This window comes from Salvia hispanica, chromosome 1 (assembly GCF_029641045.1).
Source record: "Salvia hispanica isolate PSC_SH4W2 chromosome 1, Shi_PSC_v1, whole genome shotgun sequence".
NCBI classification, from domain to species: Eukaryota; Viridiplantae; Streptophyta; class Magnoliopsida; order Lamiales; family Lamiaceae; genus Salvia; species Salvia hispanica.
In genome coordinates this window covers 63,010,006-63,027,647 of record NC_142692.1, presented here as the reverse complement: position 1 = coordinate 63,027,647, position 17,642 = coordinate 63,010,006, and the positions used below count along the sequence as shown (strand labels likewise).

The following is a 17,642-nucleotide window of genomic DNA, read 5'->3' as shown; positions in this document are numbered from 1 at the left end:
AAATAAAGTAAGAGAAAGAAGAGAGAGTAAAGTAAAAGAAAGAATAAAGTATGTGAAATTAGATGTTTTATTTTTAGCCTATAAAAGAAATGACTCAAATAATTTGGAACAACCCAAAATGGAATATGACTTAAGTAACTTGAGACGGAGGGAGTAAGATTTTTTGGTGGATGGAATGATTATTAAGGTACTTGTGTTGTTGTTGTTATTATTATTATTATTATTATTATTATTATTATTATTATTATTATTATTATTATTATTATTATTATTATTATTATTATTATTATATCCGGAAGAAAATCACAAAGAAAGTTAACCAGTGTTATTTCTTTGAAAAAAGATTAAAGGACATAAACTTCAAGAAACTCGAGTTGAAATTAGTGTATTTTTTAATCATTCAAATACTCCATTCGTCCCATAATAATTGTCACTCTTATTGTGGGCACGAGTTTTAAGAAATGTGAAGAAAAGTTGGTTGGAAAAGTTAGTGGAACGTGAGACCCACTTTTTTATATTAGTTTTATAATAAAATGTGAGTGAAATGGGTTAGTGGAATGTGAGACTAAATGGTAAAAATGAAGTGCGAAAAAAATTATTATGAGACAGACTGAAATGAAAAAGAGTGACAATTATTGTGGGAGCAATTTTTAAAGCAAGATAAATAGGGCCGATTAGCCCAAATGAGCCCATATACTAAACTCAAAGCAGAAAGAGCATAAATAACACTACCAAAGCCCAAAAAGGCCCATATAAAAACTGCAAACCCCTGGCCTTTTAGGGTTTTTTCTCTGAACGCAGATCTTTAAGAAGAGCTCTCTCTCTCTCTCACAGAAGCTCAGCTGCTGTTCCACCATGGCCGTCGGGTATTTCTCTATCATCTCCACCCATAAACCGATGGATTACACTCTTTTCTTATAATCTACGATTGATCAATTTTTGCTTGATTTGATGTAGGAAGAACAAGAGGATTTCAAAGGGGAAGAAGGGAGGCAAGAAGAAGGCGTGAGTTACCCTCTTCTTCAATTTGTTTGCGTAATTTATTTATTTATTTTTGAAGTTATTTGGAAATGGAGTAAATATTTTTCTCTCATTGTAGTGTCGATCCATTTGCAAAGAAGGAGTGGTATGATATCAAAGCCCCTTCAGTTTTCAGCAACAAGAATGTGGGGAAAACCCTTATTACCCGTACCCAGGGTACTAAGGTACAGTTTTTACTCTGTTTTCGCAGTTTTGCAGTATTAATTAGTGCCATTGTTATCCTAATTTTTTAATTTGAATGCTTATCCTTGTAGAACAATGCATGAGTACTAATTATTCATTAATTAACTTTAAATCCTTATAAGTTCAATACACGTTTGACATATAATTAGACTCCAATTTATATCTTTGCTTTGCTTGGTTGTGTTGTTGGATTAGAATAATCTGGTTGTGGAAAATTTACACTGTGCTGGATCTTGGGGAAATCTATAAATCCAAGATACTAAAGTTTAATATGTTCTCGTCATCAACATAAACTGATCTCTGTTAATGACTGACATTTGTTCTATATGTCTAAACAGTGTTTTAAAGCAAAGTATGTATTTTTTTTGTTGGAATGTTTATCATGATCAGCTCTTCGATGATGGGACTGTATAGTATGCTAATCTTATAAACAAGATTTGTCTGTTACCATTGGTGTTTTTTTTTGTTATGAGAAATTGTTGTAGCTGAGCTGCTACCAGTTTGTTAATGGCATTATTGCTTCTCATCAGATAGCGTCAGAAGGTCTCAAGCACCGTGTGATTGAGGCGTCCTTGGCTGATCTACAAGGTGATGAGGATCACGCTTACAGAAAGATCCGCTTGAGGATTGAAGATGTTCAGGGAAAGAATGTCCTTACTAACTTCTGGGTATGCATAACTATAAGACTCTTACTTGGAGTTCGCTTTAGAGTAACATTGTTGACCTTGAATGTCCCCTATTCGCTTGTGTTATTTGCAGGGTATGGACTTCACCACAGACAAGTTGAGATCACTTGTCAGGAAAAGGCAATCACTGATTGAGGCACATATTGATGTCAAGACAACTGATGCGTATACTTTGCGCATGTTTTGCATTGCCTTCACTAAGAAGCGTGTAAACCAGCAAAAGGTTACATGCTATGCCAAGGGAAGCCAAGTTCGTCAGGTAAATACCTCGTGATTTTTCTTATACTGTATTGGATATTATGATTTCCATTGTTCATATGATAAATCAACAATAGATTATACTTTTAACATATTTTGCTTGTAATTTTTTAGATTAGGCGGAAGATGAGGGAGATTATGGTTAACCAAGCACAGTCCTGCAGTCTTAAGGAATTGGTCCTGAAGTTCATTCCTGAGTCAATTGGGAAAGAGATTGAGAAGGCTACTTCAAGCATCTACCCACTCCAGAACGTTTACATCAGAAAGGTTAAAATCTTGAAGGCACCCAAATTTGACCTTGGCAAGTTGATGGAGGTAAGTTGTGTTTTTTTTATTTCTCTAACTTTAGTTGGTAATATATAATCCCAAATCCCTCTAGTTTGACCCAAAGAGTACTCTTAAATGTAGTTCAGCCTGATATTTTCCATGTTCAGTAGGATAATGCAACCTCAGTAATTTGTGTATTTTTGTCCTGTAGGTTCATGGAGATTACACCGAAGATATTGGTGCAAAGTTGGACAGGCCAGCGGAGGAGCCAGTTGCTGAGCCGACTGAACTTGTTGGTGCCTAAATTGCATTGTTCTGAATTAACTCCATGTCTCTTCTGTTGCAAGTTTAGTTTTATCTCTATTTCATACAAACGTTTGCAGTTGGAGTTTTTGTAAGAGATTTTGTTTCTCCATGAGTAGGGAAATTATACTGAAAATCAGTCTTGTTGTGGTGGTTATATTTATGAATTCTCAGCCCTCATTTTTGAATTTTGTTATTGTTTCTCTGTTTTTATATACTTGTGGTGTTACTTTCTTAGCTTCGTACAATGTAAACCTTTGATATTATGATGTGATTCTAATAAGTCTCCAATTGTTGTGATATATCTTTTGGTATGATAATTATGTGCAGTCTGCAACTGCCCAATCAAAAATAGTAGTTTAACAAGGTATATGACAATAATAAACTTTGCTCATGTCTGAGCTAAATATGGTTAAGCATTTGAATGGATTTTTTCACAATTCATAATGATATTATTGGTATACACTGCACACATGTATGTGTGTAATTTAGGGTAATTAATTTGGCAATGATTGTAGCAATAGCATCGACGGCGGAGGCCTTGACAATCGCGACCCTCGAATCCCTCGGTCTTGCAAACATCAGTGCATTTTATATCGTCCAAACATATTCCTGAAAATCTCTCGCTTTTATAGGTGCATACTTTTCCTTTTACCCCTATCTCTCGCCCATTCACATTCACTGCAAGAAGCCCTGTTACCACCAACATAGCAACAAAAATTAATACTGTCCACTAGAGACAAATTCTAAAAAGCATAATCTCGATGAATGCATACATATATACACTAATGAGTAATTAAAAATTTAAAATTAGCCTTGATTGATAAAAATTACTAGTAGTATAAGTCAATCCTTGTTACATTAAAGGATTAGTTTGTATCAAATACTCTTGATAACTTATTATTTGAGTTAATTTTGCTTGATTAATATCTTAACAAAAAATATGGGATTAACAAATTATACTACTAATAATAAAGGATAATAAATACAGTCATGAAATATAAATGCCTCAAATTAAATGGGACATGCGGCGAATTTTATTATTATTATTATTGCTACTAATACTACTAAAATAGATTCCAAGAAAAATAGCCCGTTTAACTTAATGGATCTTTGTTAGCTTGTTAAATGAAATCAGGCAATATGGTATGGGTGAAGAAAAATACCAGTGGTGAGGACGAGCAGTAGAAAGAACACAACTCTCGTGGTCATAATTAATTAGATAAAACTATATTTTTTAAGAGAAATAGATATGATAGTGATAATCTTATCATCCTTGTGTGGTCTTATATATTAGAGAAAAGTGTACAATTAAATTATAGATAACACCTAACTAAGAATGAAAATCAATACTGATAAAGTATTCATCCTAATTATTGTACAAGGAATAAAGTTTCGCTATAGCAAAAAAAAAAGTATATATGACATTATTGCACATTAATTCTCAACGTCGCATGCATGCATATTTTTCAAATTGAATCTAAGAATTTATCTGAATTAATTATTCCTTAGTAGTATTGTTGGATTGCATCTATCTATACATAAATAAAAGTGGAGATTATTATTGTACAAGGACTAAAGTTTCACTATAGCAAAAAAAAAGTATTTGTGACATTATTACACATTAATTCTCAACGTCGCATGTGATATCCAATAACTTTTAAGAGATTTTGCATAGATATTTTCAAACTGAATCCTAGAATTTATCTGAATTAATTATTCATTAATGTATTGCTGGATTATATCTATCTATACATGAACAAAAGTGGAGTTTTGGAAGAAATAACAAAAATGTCACTGCAATTAATTTAAATTTATATAATTACTTTTGATATAATTTTAGATATAATTGATGCAAAATAGTAAAAGTAAATAGAGCTACAGTTTTTGACTTCATCGAGTAGTGATTTAGAGACATAATGTCTCTAAGCTATAATACCCTATGTCACTTTTCCATAATCTTATTTGAATATGTACTAATATATTAGATAAAAGGAAATAACTATTTATTAAGGAAGGAAAGCTAATCAAATTAACTATCTATAACTAATTAATACATGGTAAGTACTATCAATTAATATTCACATTTTTTTTATCAAAATTTTAACCAATTCTCAACTATTTTCGCTACTTGATGAGTATTTATATATAAATATTTTATTATTAAATTTTTTAAAATTCTAAACAACTAAATTTAATTTATAAAAATAAAAAGTAAATTATAATTATAATAGTCATTATCATCTAATTATTTTATTATCAAATAGTTATAAAATTTGTAAGTTATAAAAAATACTTGATGTCTAATATTAAATAAATTAAAATGATATTAAATAGTAATATTTAAATTTTAAGTTATACTCCGTATAAATGATTATATATATTTAGTGTTACCATTCAACAAAAAATAGTCATTCAAATCAAATTATTTTATTAGTCATAAATAATCATTTAAATTATAAGTTATGGAAATAACTACATGTATTTACACTCAATTTCTTAGTGTTATCATTCAACGAAATAATAAATTTGCATTCAAATTTCTTAGTATTATCATTTAAAAGCTATTAAATTTTTAAGTTGTATAAATAGCCACATGTATATATCAAGATATAGTGAACCGAGCGAAGAATTGTAATATTTTATACTAGAAAAAAGAGAATATAACTCAAATAGTAAATATATGAGTTAAGAACATGTGATTATTTTCTTATAGATGTTCGATTATAGCATTCTAAATATTAAGAAATAAATAAATTAAATTTTTAACATAAAGAATTAAAATCATATCTAGAAACTCAATCAGTATGATTATTATATACTATGTATCAAATTTTAATTTATTGCATAATATAGTAAATGATCTTGTAACTCTAACAATTTATAAAGAAAAAGAGAACACATTAACTCTATATTTTTAGAATATTAAATAGATGAATTAAGAATATGTGAATTTTTTTTATTAAGTTGTGATTATTTTTATTGAAACGGTACAATTCAAAACAGCATACCCAATTAGTATTAACACATATAATAGTGAATTGATTTAAGAACTCTAATGTTTTATTAAGAAAAACAGAAAATATAATTCACACGTCTTTAACATATTAAAGAGATGAGTTCAGAACGTGTAAATATTTTCTGATTAAGGCTCAAATTTAATGTTCCAAATTTTAAGAATAAAGAAAATAAAAAATTAATATTAATATTATTAAATTTTTTAAAATTAAAATATCAAACTCAATTAGTATTAATACATTATATATCAAATTTTAATGCATACCATGTTATCGTGAATTGAGCTAAAAGCTTTAATACTCCTTATAAAGAATCTTCTAAATAAAAAAGTGATAAAATCAAATTTATCAATATTAAAAATTACAGTTTAATTATAAAATAATTATTTTTGGCCATAGTAATCTAATTCTTTACTATTTATAAAATAAGATAACAAATTTTAATATTTTGTAGAGCTAATTATTTTATTAAATTATTTAAATTAAAATTTGTAAAAATTAATTTGATAAGAAATCTGTTATATGATTCATTTTCTAATAAAATATATTATTATTTCATTAGGTAAATAATGTACACTAAATATATAGATTCAATGAAATACACTATTTAATTATTTTAAACACGTATCCTTAAATAAATGCAATAAGATATAAAAAAAAAACTGCCATCACAAATATGAGGATTGCATGCTAATAAAATTGTAATCGCATAATTAGTGTGCAATGTCCTTAAATAAGTATATTTAATGAACACTTTAATATAAAGGGTAAAAAAGTAAATAAATATAACATGAATTTAAATAAAAATCTAAAACAATCTAAGATGACTATTTTAACCTCATTATGGCTTGGAGATATTATGTCTCTAAAACATTTTCCTTATTGAAATTGATATCCTCAATAATTTGTGTATGTTTTCTTGTTTTCGGTTAATCAATTCCATTTCTTTTTTCAGCTTAATCTCTCTCGATTCATTCTAACACTTGGCAACAACATCAAACCATCACAATACTCATTACCGATTCCTCTTGTTTTGGATTGATCCACAAACATTACAATTTACACCAAAGAGTGTGAATATCGAAAAGGAAGGATTCAAGAAGACGATGGCATCAAGATTTGATGATGGGAAATTCACCGTAAAGAACGACTTCGGTTTATGGCGCATGAAAATATTCAACAGGGGTTATCAAGGCGCTCAACCGGTGAGAAGGATGAGAAGGATGTTCTTGATGATAAGGTAATTGCGAAGAGAAATGAAATACTCGCGAAGGCGCTAGTGCTGTGGTGTTATGCTTCGGCGCCAAGGTGGCCAAGGCATTGACAACGGCCAGAATCTTGGAAAAGCTAGAAAGTTTGTACATGACTAAATCGCGCGCAAACAGACTTTTCATGAAGCAACGTTTATATTCGTATAGATTTCTAGAGGAGCAAAGCATAATCAAGCAGATGTAGGACTTCAACAAAGCCGTAGATGATCTAAAAAATATTGATGTCTCCATAGATGATGAGGATAAGACAATACTTCTTTTGAATGTCTTGCCTAATACTCCCCCCGTTCCACAATAAGAGTCATGTTTTGCCATTTCGGTCTGTCTCACAATAAGAGTCCTATTTCACTTTTACGATAAATGGTAAGTAGACCCTACATTCCACCAACTTATTCAACTCACATTTTATTATAAAACTAATATATATAAGTGAGACTCATATTCCACTACTTTATTCAACTCACTTTTCTTTACATTTCTTAAAAACTCGTGTCATAACTAAATAGGACTCCTATGGAGGGAATACTTATGATCAAATACAGGATGCTATTCTCTATGGAAGAGAATGATCCATTACTTTGCTCGGTCAGCCTTGAGAGCCAAGGAGCTACAAATGGGAGGTCAAAAGAATAATGATGTCGTGCCAGAAAGTCTCAATATTAAAAAATCCAAGGGCTAAAAGGACTTCAAGAAATATTATTGAAAGGGAGCAAACCATATCCCACATCGAAGAATGAACAAGAGTTGCAAGCATATATAATGGCTACCCCAACTCCATTAGTATGAGGCCTTTTAGGGAGTACCCCAAGAGCAAAACCGTGAGGGCTTAGCCCAAAGCGGACAATATCATACAAATGTGGAGTTCGGGTGTGCACCACCGATACCCAACAGTGGTATCAGAGCCATGGTTCAGGGGTTGGGCCTGTGTGGCTCGGGGTTCGGTGGTTGCACTTGCAAGTTCTCTGATGTCTCTGCGTGAGCTCGACCAAGACCTGTGGTGATCGGGTGACCTGTAACATGAGGCACACATGGTGTCTTGGTTTGAGGGGAGGATTAAAAGGGAGCAAACCATATCCCACATCGGAGAATGAACAAGAGTTGCAAGCATATTTAATGGCTACCCCAACTCTATTAGTATGAGGCCTTTTGGGGAGTACCCCAAGAGCAAAACCGTGAGGGCTTAGCCCAAAGTGGACAATATCATACTAATGTGGAGTGTAGGGATCAGATTAGTCTAGATTCACTAATTACCGAGATCTCTTTGTTCTTGTACAAGCGAGCTCAACCAAACTCTCACCCTCGCGGCTGATGTTACAAGTAATACAAATTGAATACAAGATTCAAACCCTAACTATTACAAGGTTTTGATAGCTGTAGAACCCAGCTTCTTGTAATCACTTCAACCTGCACACTTCACAAATTAGTAATAACAAGTAGGATCCTCTCGGATCTAAAGGAAATTACTAATAAGACCAAGAACAGCAAACAGATCAAAGAATCTTGGCTCAGAACCCGCCGCAACCACACTGATCTATTCTACTAGAACAAGATCCAAGGGAGCACAACTGGACCGGCTAGAGTTCACCCTCACACCACCGATGCCTTCACCACAAGTTCTCCTCACTCCAGATCAAGTTCCACCGAACAAAACCTCAGAACAGAACCTTCAAGTCTCACAAACCCTAGTTCTTCTCCAGCACCCAAGCAATCGAAGAGATTGCCTTATTCCAGCACTCACAAAAGATCTACCACTCAGAGAACCGTGAGAGATCACCAAGAGATGGCCAGAGACTCATCGGAGAGGAAGAGAGAAGAGAGAGAGAAAGAGAGAGAGAGAGAGAGAGAGAGAATACACGGAATCGAGTGTAGAGAGAGAGAGATTAGAGAGTGAATGAGACTCAAAGAGTCGGCTCTCGCATAACAAACACAACCCTACATCCAACGGTGGAGAGGCATGATCCAGGAGAGGGAGGCACGTGGCAGCATCTGATGAAGGGAGGTAAATAGTTGGGCTCAGCCCAATTATTCCTTCTGGGCTTCAAATAAAAGACAGCCCAAATAATAGTCCACCCCAATATCCAACAATTATGATGGATCTAAGATGGTTCAGAATGGCCAGATATAGACACGTCTTGTCATTTGTGAAAAAGTCTCATAAACCTTCTTCACTAAATATCATTAATACACTATTATCAAATGTATTCTAAAATATCCTTGATAGTGTATGATCGCGAGAGCCGTTTCACATATTCGTCTCAGTGCGCGTGTGATACCGGACGCGGGTCAGACAGAGTGCATGGGTCGAGGGTGACGTTGCATGAGAAGTTAGTTAGTTGTAACTGATTCTCGTTGGAGAGGTGAGCCAGCATATAAAAGGCTAGACTCCAGCTCATATCACACATTATTATTCAACACTCATTTTGTAACAAAAGTAGGAGATATGAGAAAGAGAGAGTTAGTTCTTGCGATTCAATCTTGAGAGTAGATTGTAGAGAGCTTTGAGTGATTTTCTTTCTCGTTCCATAATCTGTACATACTTCCTTGAGCGTGATCAATACATCCATAACCGATCTCTTCCCGTGGACGTAGACATTTGTTGAACCACGTTAAATCCTTGTGTTCTTACTTTTCTTGCTGCGTCAATCGTTGATAATCCCTAACAAATGGCGTTGTCCGGTGGGAAGCGAAGTTTCTGATGGCGATGGCGTGTTTCGAGGCTGAAAAGTTCAACGGCAAATCGGATTTCGGTTTATGGAGAATTAAGATGAAGGCCTTGCTGATTCATGAAGGCCTTGCCGACGCTCTGGATCCGCTGGAGGGAGATGATAAGCCCGATCCTAAGCGGAAGGAGATCTTGCAAAAGGCGCAAAGTGCTATAATCTTGAGCCTTGACGACAAAGTGTTGAGGGAAGTTGCTCATGAGTCGTCTACCAGTGCGATCTGGAAGAAATTGGAGGAGCTCTACATGGTGAAGTCTCTCGCTAACAGGTTATATCTCAAACAACAACTATATTCATATAGATTTACCGAGGGAAAGACTCTGAGTGAGCAACTAGATCTGTTCTCAAAATTTGTGGATGATCTTGAGAATGTAGATGTAAAATTGGCTGATGAAGACAAGGCTATAGTCCTCCTCAACGCCTTGCCTTCGTCATATGAGCAGCTAAAGGATGCATTGCTCTATGGTCGAGATAAAACCATCACTTTTCTTGAAGTGCAAACCTCCTTGAAGACTAAGGAATTCCAGAAGATGACTCTTCCTCAGGCAGAGACCTTAGGGGAGGTCTTGAATGTCAAGAAATTCAAGGGAAAATCCAAGCAAAAGTCTGGGCAGTATGGCCAGAGTAAAGGCCCCTCTGATAAGGATAAGAAGGAGACAAGAAGCTGTCATTATTGTAAAAAGCCTGGCATCAAGAAGAATTGTTTTGCTTGGAAGAGAAAGCAAGAGGCATAGAAAAATGACCAAGGATCAACTGATATTGTACAAGCCGAGGAGCCTCATCAAGTCTTGAACATTCTTGATGGATCTATGGGGGATAGGTGGATTGTTGATTCGGGTTGCAGTTTTCACATCAGTTCACACTAGGAATGGTTCCAAGATTTTGAAGTAAGGCAAGGCTTAGTTCTTCTTGGCAACAATCAAACATGTTTGATCAAGAGAATTGGGAATATTATGCTCAAATTAGCAGATGGATCTCTGGTAAAGCTCTCTGAAGTCAGATTCATTCCAGAGATTAAAAGAAATCTTGTGTCTCTAGGTGTTCTTGAAGCAAGAGGCCTTAGTTTCAGGTCAGATAAAGGGCTCATGGAAATATGCAAGGATGAGAAGGTCATAATGACTGCTTTTAGAAGAAAGACCCTCTACTATCTGCCAGCTGAGGTGATATCTGGAGCCTCTAATTCTGTTCAAGGATTGTCTGCTGATCTAAGACTCTGGCATGTGAGAATGGGCCACCTGGGCACAAAGGGAATGATGAAGTTGATCAAGAACGGTCTGATCTGATCAAGAGGTGGATCTGAGTAGGTGTGAGCAGTGTATGATGGGAAAGAGTAAGAAGCTTCCTTTTCCAAAGGAAAGGCACACTTCTCAGTCAGTTCTTCACTATGCCAACAGTGATATCTGGGGGCCTTCTCAGCCTCCCACAATGAATGGAGGAAGGTATTTCATGACAATAATAGATGATTTCTCCAGAAAATTGTGGGTCAAGATCCTCAAAGAAAAGTCTGATGCCTTTGGTTACTTCAAGGAGTGGCATTTGATGGTTGAAAGAGAGAAGGGGATAACCTTGAAATGTCTAAGAACCGACAATGGTTTGGAGTACTTATCTTCAGAATTTACTGAGTATTGCAAGAGTAAGGGAATCAAGCGGCACAAGACAGCTCCTAGAAATCCACAACAAAATGGCATTGCAGAGCGCATGAATAGAATAATTATGGAGAGAGTTAGGTGTATGCTTCTCATCTCTGGAGTATATAAGAGGTTCTGGGGGGATGCAGTGTCTACTGCATCAAGCCTCATCAATATGAGTCCTTCTTCAGCAATAGACTATGGCATACCTGACCATATATGGTATGGCAGACCACCAGATTTTGCTAAGTTGAAGCCTTTTGATTGTAAGTCTTATGCTCACATAAGACAAGGAAAGCTTGATTCCAGAGCTTTAAGGTGTATTTTTCTGGGATATCAGACTGGCTCCAAAGCCTTTAGGCTCTGGTGTATAGAGCCAAACAATGGGAAGCTCATAGTCAGTAGAAATGTTGCTTTTGATGAAGAAAGCATGCCCTGCTTGACTGAAAATAGAAGTAGTGATGCTTCAGTGGAGGTGGAGCCTCAACAAGTTGATGAGAGTGTACCTGATAGTAGGGATTCCCATGACTCCAATGTTCAAGAGAGTAACATGAGGTTGTGCAGAGGGAAAAGTCTAAAAGAACCAGAAGATTGTCTGCTAGATTCTCAGAGTATGAGATGGCCTTTTTTGCTTTGTGTGTAGCAGAGGATATTGAGTTTGAGGAAGCTGCTACCTATGATGAAGCCTTGAGAGGAAATGAATGGGAGAAATGGTTTGTTGCAATGAAAGAAGAAATAGAGTCTCCGATGAAGAACAAGACATGGGTGTTGGTTGATAGACCAAGTACTCAAAAGGCTGTGGGATGTAAGTGGATTTTCAAAAATAAGGTGGAGGTATCCGATGGGAACAAGATAAGGTACAGAGCGAGGCTCGTAGCTAAAGGCTATTCACAACAGGAAGGAATAAATTACAATGAAATTTTCTCTACTGTGGTGAAGCATGCTTCCATCATGATACTCCTATCTGTTGTTGATCAGAAGAATTGGGAATTACATCAATTAGATGTCAAAACGGCCTTTCTGAATGGTGATCTAGTTGAGACCATTTATATGGAGCAACCTATGGGATTCATTTAACCTGGAGATGAAGATAAGGTTTGTCTCCTAAAGAAGAGTTTGTATGGTCTAAGGCAAAGTAGCAGACAGTGGTACATCAAATTTGACTCACATCTTAGTAAGATTGGATTTGTGAAGTCTGCATATGATAATTGTGTCTACATTAGATCAGATGGTAATCATGCAGTGGCCTATTTGGTGTAATATGTAGATGATATGCTTGTAGCTGCAACCAACATCAGTGAGATCAATAGCATCAAGCAAGAGTTGCAAAGAGAGTTTGAAATGAAGGATCTAGGTGAAGCTAAAAGGATTCTTGGTATGGATATACGCAGGATCAGAACAGAGGGAAAGATATGGTTGCTACAGAATGATTATCTGGGAAGGCTGGTGAAGAGATTTCAGATGGAAAACTCAAAGCAAGTATTTATTCCTTTGGCACAACATTTCAAATTATCTCTGCAGCAAATTCCTAAGTCAGAGAAGGATAAGGCAGAAATGGAAAATATCCCATACTCAAATATTGTGGGCAGTATTATGTATTCTATGATTTGCACGCGGCCGGACCTTGCTCATGCTATTAGTGTAACAAGCAGATATATGAAGGAGTATGGCAGGGATCATTGGATAGCTTTGAAGTGGATCATGAGATACATAAAGGGCAGTAGGAATATTGGGATTTTGTTTGAGAAAAATGAAGTCTCAGATGGTGAGCCATTGATTGGCTACTGTGACTCGGATTTTGCCTCAAATCTTGATAGGAGGAAGTCACAAACAAGATACATATATAAGCTCTATGGTTCTGCAATCTCTTGGAAGTCAACACTCCAGTCTGTGGTTGCCTTATCCACTATAGAGGCAGAGTATATTGCAATGACAGAGGCTATAAAGGAGGGAGTTTGGTTGAAAGGAATTCTGGGAGATTTTGGGATTGAGCAAAAGGTTGTTAGAGTGTTCCGTGACAGCAATAGTGCCATATGTTTGGCAAAGCATCAAGTTTTTCATGAAAGAAGTAAACACATAGATGTGAGACTTCATTTCATAAGAGATCAGATTGAAAAGGGGGAAGTAGAGGTTCTTAAAGTAGGAACGGAGGAGAATGCAGCAGATGCATTGACTAAGCCATTACCAGTCTCTAAGCTCAAACATTGTTTGGAGCTGGTAAGTGTGCTGCCCCATTAGTCTGAGGTGAAGGTTTGGAAGGATGGAGGAGGGATGTTTGACCTCTCGTGCTCAAGGTGGATATTGATAGTGTATGATCGTGAGAGCTGCTTCACATATTCGTCTAAGTGCGCGCGCGTTACCGGACGCTGGTCAGAGTGCATGGGTCGAGGGTGACGTTGCATGAGAAGTTAGTTAGTTGTAACTGATTCTCGTTGGAGAGGTGAGCCAGCATATAAAAGGCTAGACTCCAGCTCATATCACACATTATTATTCAACACTCATTTTGTAACAGAAGTAGGAGATAGGAGAAAGAGAGAGTTAGTTCTTGCGATTCAATCTTGAGAGTAGATTGTAGAGAGCTTCGAGTGATTTACTTTCTTGTTCCATAATTTGTACATACTTCCTTGAGCGTGATCAATACATCCATAATCGATCTCTTCCCATGGACGTAGACATTTGTCGAACCACGTTAAATCCTTGTGTTCTTACTTTTCTTGCTGCGTCAATCGTTGATAATCACTAACAATCCTTAACAACCTACTAAATGTTACTAAACAAGATGAAAATATTCAAATAGACAAGATAACAATTCTTGATTTAAAAAAAAATAAAAATTGGAATAGAAAATTGAGCACCTTCTGTTTGAAGAAATTATTTGCGCTGTATTTTATCATTGAAATGATATACGGAGTAGTACAATTTTGCCCTCTGCTTTACGGAGATGCTATTGACATTTAACAGACAGCTTTATTCTTTTCTTTCTATTTGCATTATACACTGCACATATCAACTCTGCCTTATAGTAAAGTTGCAATCTTTGATCATCTCGCTCTCTCTGCCCGTTATTAAGCGCAGTCAGAAATGGGTTCTGAAGAATCTTCGCAGGTTATTGGTAAGCTTCGAACCCCTAATTTGTTTCCCACTCAGCTTTAATCTGATTTTCATTTTCACTTTGTTTCCTTTGTTTTAAGTTTATCCCCCTTTTTTTGGTCTCATATATGGTTGCATGGTTCAATTTTGGGGGAACTCGGGGATTGATTGACGTATCCTTGGCTTGTCATTTGATGTGAATTGCTGTGGAATTTGTCAACAAACTGAACTCTTCTTTCCGCTATCAAACTTCTGTTTGCTATATTACATATTTTATGCGAAATTGGAACCTGGTGGCTGGTGAATGAGGATGGCCTGAGTTCTGATAAGTTTAGCAACCAGTTTCTTCGGTTTGTTCACATAAATGGAGCCTGCAATTGAATTTTAGGCCTTTTGAGGAGTAGATTGAGAATGAGGTTTTTTAAATTTTATAATGCAGGCAAATAGTAGTTGTTGTTTCTTGATGGGGCCTAAAGCAGCCTATCACACACCCTATTACTATGTTGAATATGCAGTTGCTTGATTCAGCAAATCGACCTTAGTTTTAGTGGTTGCTCCTAATGTAGAGATAGGAATTGAACGACTATCTCATGGGAATATAGGTCTTGTGATTTGTGTCATATACTTAACTAGTTTAGTTGCTATTCTTCATCTTTTGAGATAGATCACTGCTTTTGATCACCTGTTTCCTTGACTGTAATTCAAGCTTAGGGCCTTAGATATACAGATTTGTTTCCGAAATTTCACCGCACAAAACGTCTTCAATGAAGGATCGCTTGTTAGTTCAATCCTTAATATGATAAACCTGTTCATTCCCAAGAATATTTGATCGTCAAAGGTTTTAAAGTGAGAGAGCGAGAATGATTAGACGGAAAAATTTATGCTTGTGGCCGGCCCAGCTAGTTTTGACCTCTCTCATCCTTCCTCTTCAGAGTAAAGAAGGTGGGAGACAGCTTATGTTGACCTACCATAAACCTGGCTTCTCCAGACATCCCTACCATTCGTGCCAAAATCCACTCAATCAATGTTTCTCAACCTCCCTCGTACAGACTTAACTACTCTGTGCCAGCAAGAAATCTGGAAATCAGATGGGAATACATTTTCAGTGAAAATGTGAAATGACCTGCATCATTTTCTAGCGAAAGAAATTCATCTAAAAGGGGGGAATTTCCATTAATAGCTCAAAAGTAGTGTGACTTGAAGTTAATGCATCTTAGCTTCTTTCTTGGCTACATAAGAGAGATGGGGTTTGATTGTCTGTCGGGTGTATAAAATTGGATTTGTTGACCATGCTAATGGTTTCATATTTCAATCTACTCCTGTAATTTAATGCTTGCTTTCTTTCCTATAGTTCTTTCACTTAACTGAGTCCTGTTTCTCTGAGATTCCATGTTGATGTTTCACTTCGTTGTCACAGAATAAAGAATTGTAGTTATGGATGCTATGCTTTTAGTGGTATATTATCAAAAACATTGATAAATTACTCGTACCTGTTCAACTAAAGCTTTAGCGTGTTACAAACAGTTGCCATCTTTCTTCTCAAAGATCTAATATCTGTAGTTAAAAGTAGCACTATGCTGTAAAATTTCTCACTGGACTAGCATCCATTCCTGTCTTACAAGAGAAGACTTTTACACCATGCAGAACTGCTGGCGCTCAATCCAGTGTTAATCTAATGGTAGTCAATTTACATTGTTTAGATGTCTATTAGAAAGGTTGATATTTCTGCGCAATAATACCAGACTGTAGCTTCAACTCTAGCATTTATTCAACGATAACTTTTGCTTTTAGCCTAAATTCTTTATTAGGTTTTATACACATTCTGATATGTAAATACTCTGTTGTTTACAGCACTCTGCTTTGAGTTAGGAGATGGATGTTTTATAGATTCTGTGCTTCATATCATACAGCTTCATCTTTGAAGTCTTGTTATGTTGTGACCATATTAATCTACAATGACAATAATGCTCCCTTGCAGTACCAAGGAGCTTCAGGTTATTGGAAGAGCTCGAGAGAGGAGAGAAGGGAATAGGTGATGGAGCTGTAAGTTATGGGATGGATGATTCCGATGATGTATACATGCAGTCGTGGACAGGAACCATCATTGGTCCTCCTAATGTTAGTTCCCCTTTACAGTACAACTTGCTTTCACTCTCATTGACTCGACTAAATCTTGATTAATTTGTTGGTAAAATTTGGTGTCACCTCTCTAATTGTGTGAACAGACTGTACACGAAGGGCGCATATACCAGTTAAAACTTTTCTGTGGGAAAGATTATCCAGACATTCCGCCAGCTGTGAGGTTCCAGACACGGATAAATATGAGCTGTGTAAACCTGGAAACGGGTGTGGTAAGTGGTGGTCTTAAGGGTCCCTGTTAGTGCTATAGTAGATGTGCTTAACAAACAGTGTCCAGGTCGAACCCAGTCGCTTCTCTATGCTTTCTGACTGGAAACCGGAGTGCACATTGGAGGATATCTTGATACAGCTCAAAAAAGAGATGATTTCTCCCCAAAATCGTAAACTGTCTCAGCCTCCTGACGGTTCGTTTCTTCTAATTTCCTTCTTCATAGACCGACTAGAAATTTATGACATACTATGTATGTCAAACTGGCCTTCCAATCGAAGAATTTTATTAGAATGTTTTTAAGATATGAATAAGAAAGCTCTTGTTCATGTCTAGTTTCCTTTTTCCTTTTATTCTAAAATTCATAGATCTCTTCTTAACAGGCAACGAGGATTCTAGGTTGGAAAAAGGGATAGTCCTCAGATGCTGCATTCTCTAATTTAACCGATTATTATTAGTAATACTACTTTATTTTTATAAATATTATTATTATGGGTATTACTATTGTAATTATTTTATCATGCACAAAAGAAGTGTAAAATCCCACGTAGTTTGTGGAATATGTATTGTCCAAATGTAACATACTCACTTCAGTAATCCCATTCAGTAATTTTATCTGTTTGCACACTTTAGCATTTACATGTGGACGATTAGGGTAAAATTTGTTACTGCTTTATTTTTATCTTGTAATTATTTTTATGAATTTTGTGGGTCGAAGAAAAAAGAAATAATGAGGTTTTGGGGTTGGGCTGGAAAATGTATAAGCAATCTTTAGAGCACTCCCAATGGTCCGGCGATAACACTCGATTTTTCGCCGAAAATCGCCGAGTT

The 17,642-nt window shown here is 35.7% G+C and overlaps 2 protein-coding genes across 2 annotated transcripts; both read left to right on the top strand.

The window, feature by feature from the left end:
- The first annotated feature begins 737 nt into the window (after positions 1–737).
- On the top strand, positions 738–2,926 carry LOC125224321 (small ribosomal subunit protein eS1-like). The gene is made up of 7 exons (XM_048127705.2): positions 738–866; positions 958–1,005; positions 1,100–1,205; positions 1,755–1,892; positions 1,984–2,169; positions 2,283–2,483; positions 2,647–2,926. The coding sequence occupies exons 1-7, from the start codon at positions 856–858 to the stop codon at positions 2,737–2,739; spliced, it is 783 nt and encodes a 260-aa protein (XP_047983662.1). The 5' UTR covers positions 738–855; the 3' UTR covers positions 2,740–2,926.
- Positions 2,927–14,339: 11,413 nt separating this feature from the next.
- LOC125224415 (ubiquitin-conjugating enzyme E2 variant 1A) lies at positions 14,340–17,436 on the top strand. Its single transcript, XM_048127815.2, has 5 exons — positions 14,340–14,486; positions 16,443–16,582; positions 16,690–16,815; positions 16,881–17,007; positions 17,195–17,436. Exons 1-5 carry the CDS (start codon positions 14,456–14,458, stop codon positions 17,248–17,250), a joined length of 480 nt encoding a protein of 159 aa, XP_047983772.1. The 5' UTR covers positions 14,340–14,455; the 3' UTR covers positions 17,251–17,436.
- The last annotated feature ends 206 nt before the right edge of the window (positions 17,437–17,642 follow it).

Bases quoted from the DNA above. Each gene is read 5' to 3' on its own strand.
- LOC125224415 (XM_048127815.2), top strand. From the start codon at position 14,456: ATGGGTTCTGAAGAATCTTCGCAGGTTATTG. The intron at 16,583-16,689 runs GTTAGTTCCCCT...TTGTGTGAACAG, and splicing joins CCATCATTGGTCCTCCTAAT to ACTGTACACGAAGGGCGCAT. The intron at 17,008-17,194 runs GTTCGTTTCTTC...TCTTCTTAACAG, and splicing joins ACTGTCTCAGCCTCCTGACG to GCAACGAGGATTCTAGGTTG.
- LOC125224321 (XM_048127705.2), top strand. The intron at 1,893-1,983 runs GTATGCATAACT...TGTTATTTGCAG, and splicing joins ATGTCCTTACTAACTTCTGG to GGTATGGACTTCACCACAGA. The intron at 2,170-2,282 runs GTAAATACCTCG...GTAATTTTTTAG, and splicing joins AGGGAAGCCAAGTTCGTCAG to ATTAGGCGGAAGATGAGGGA.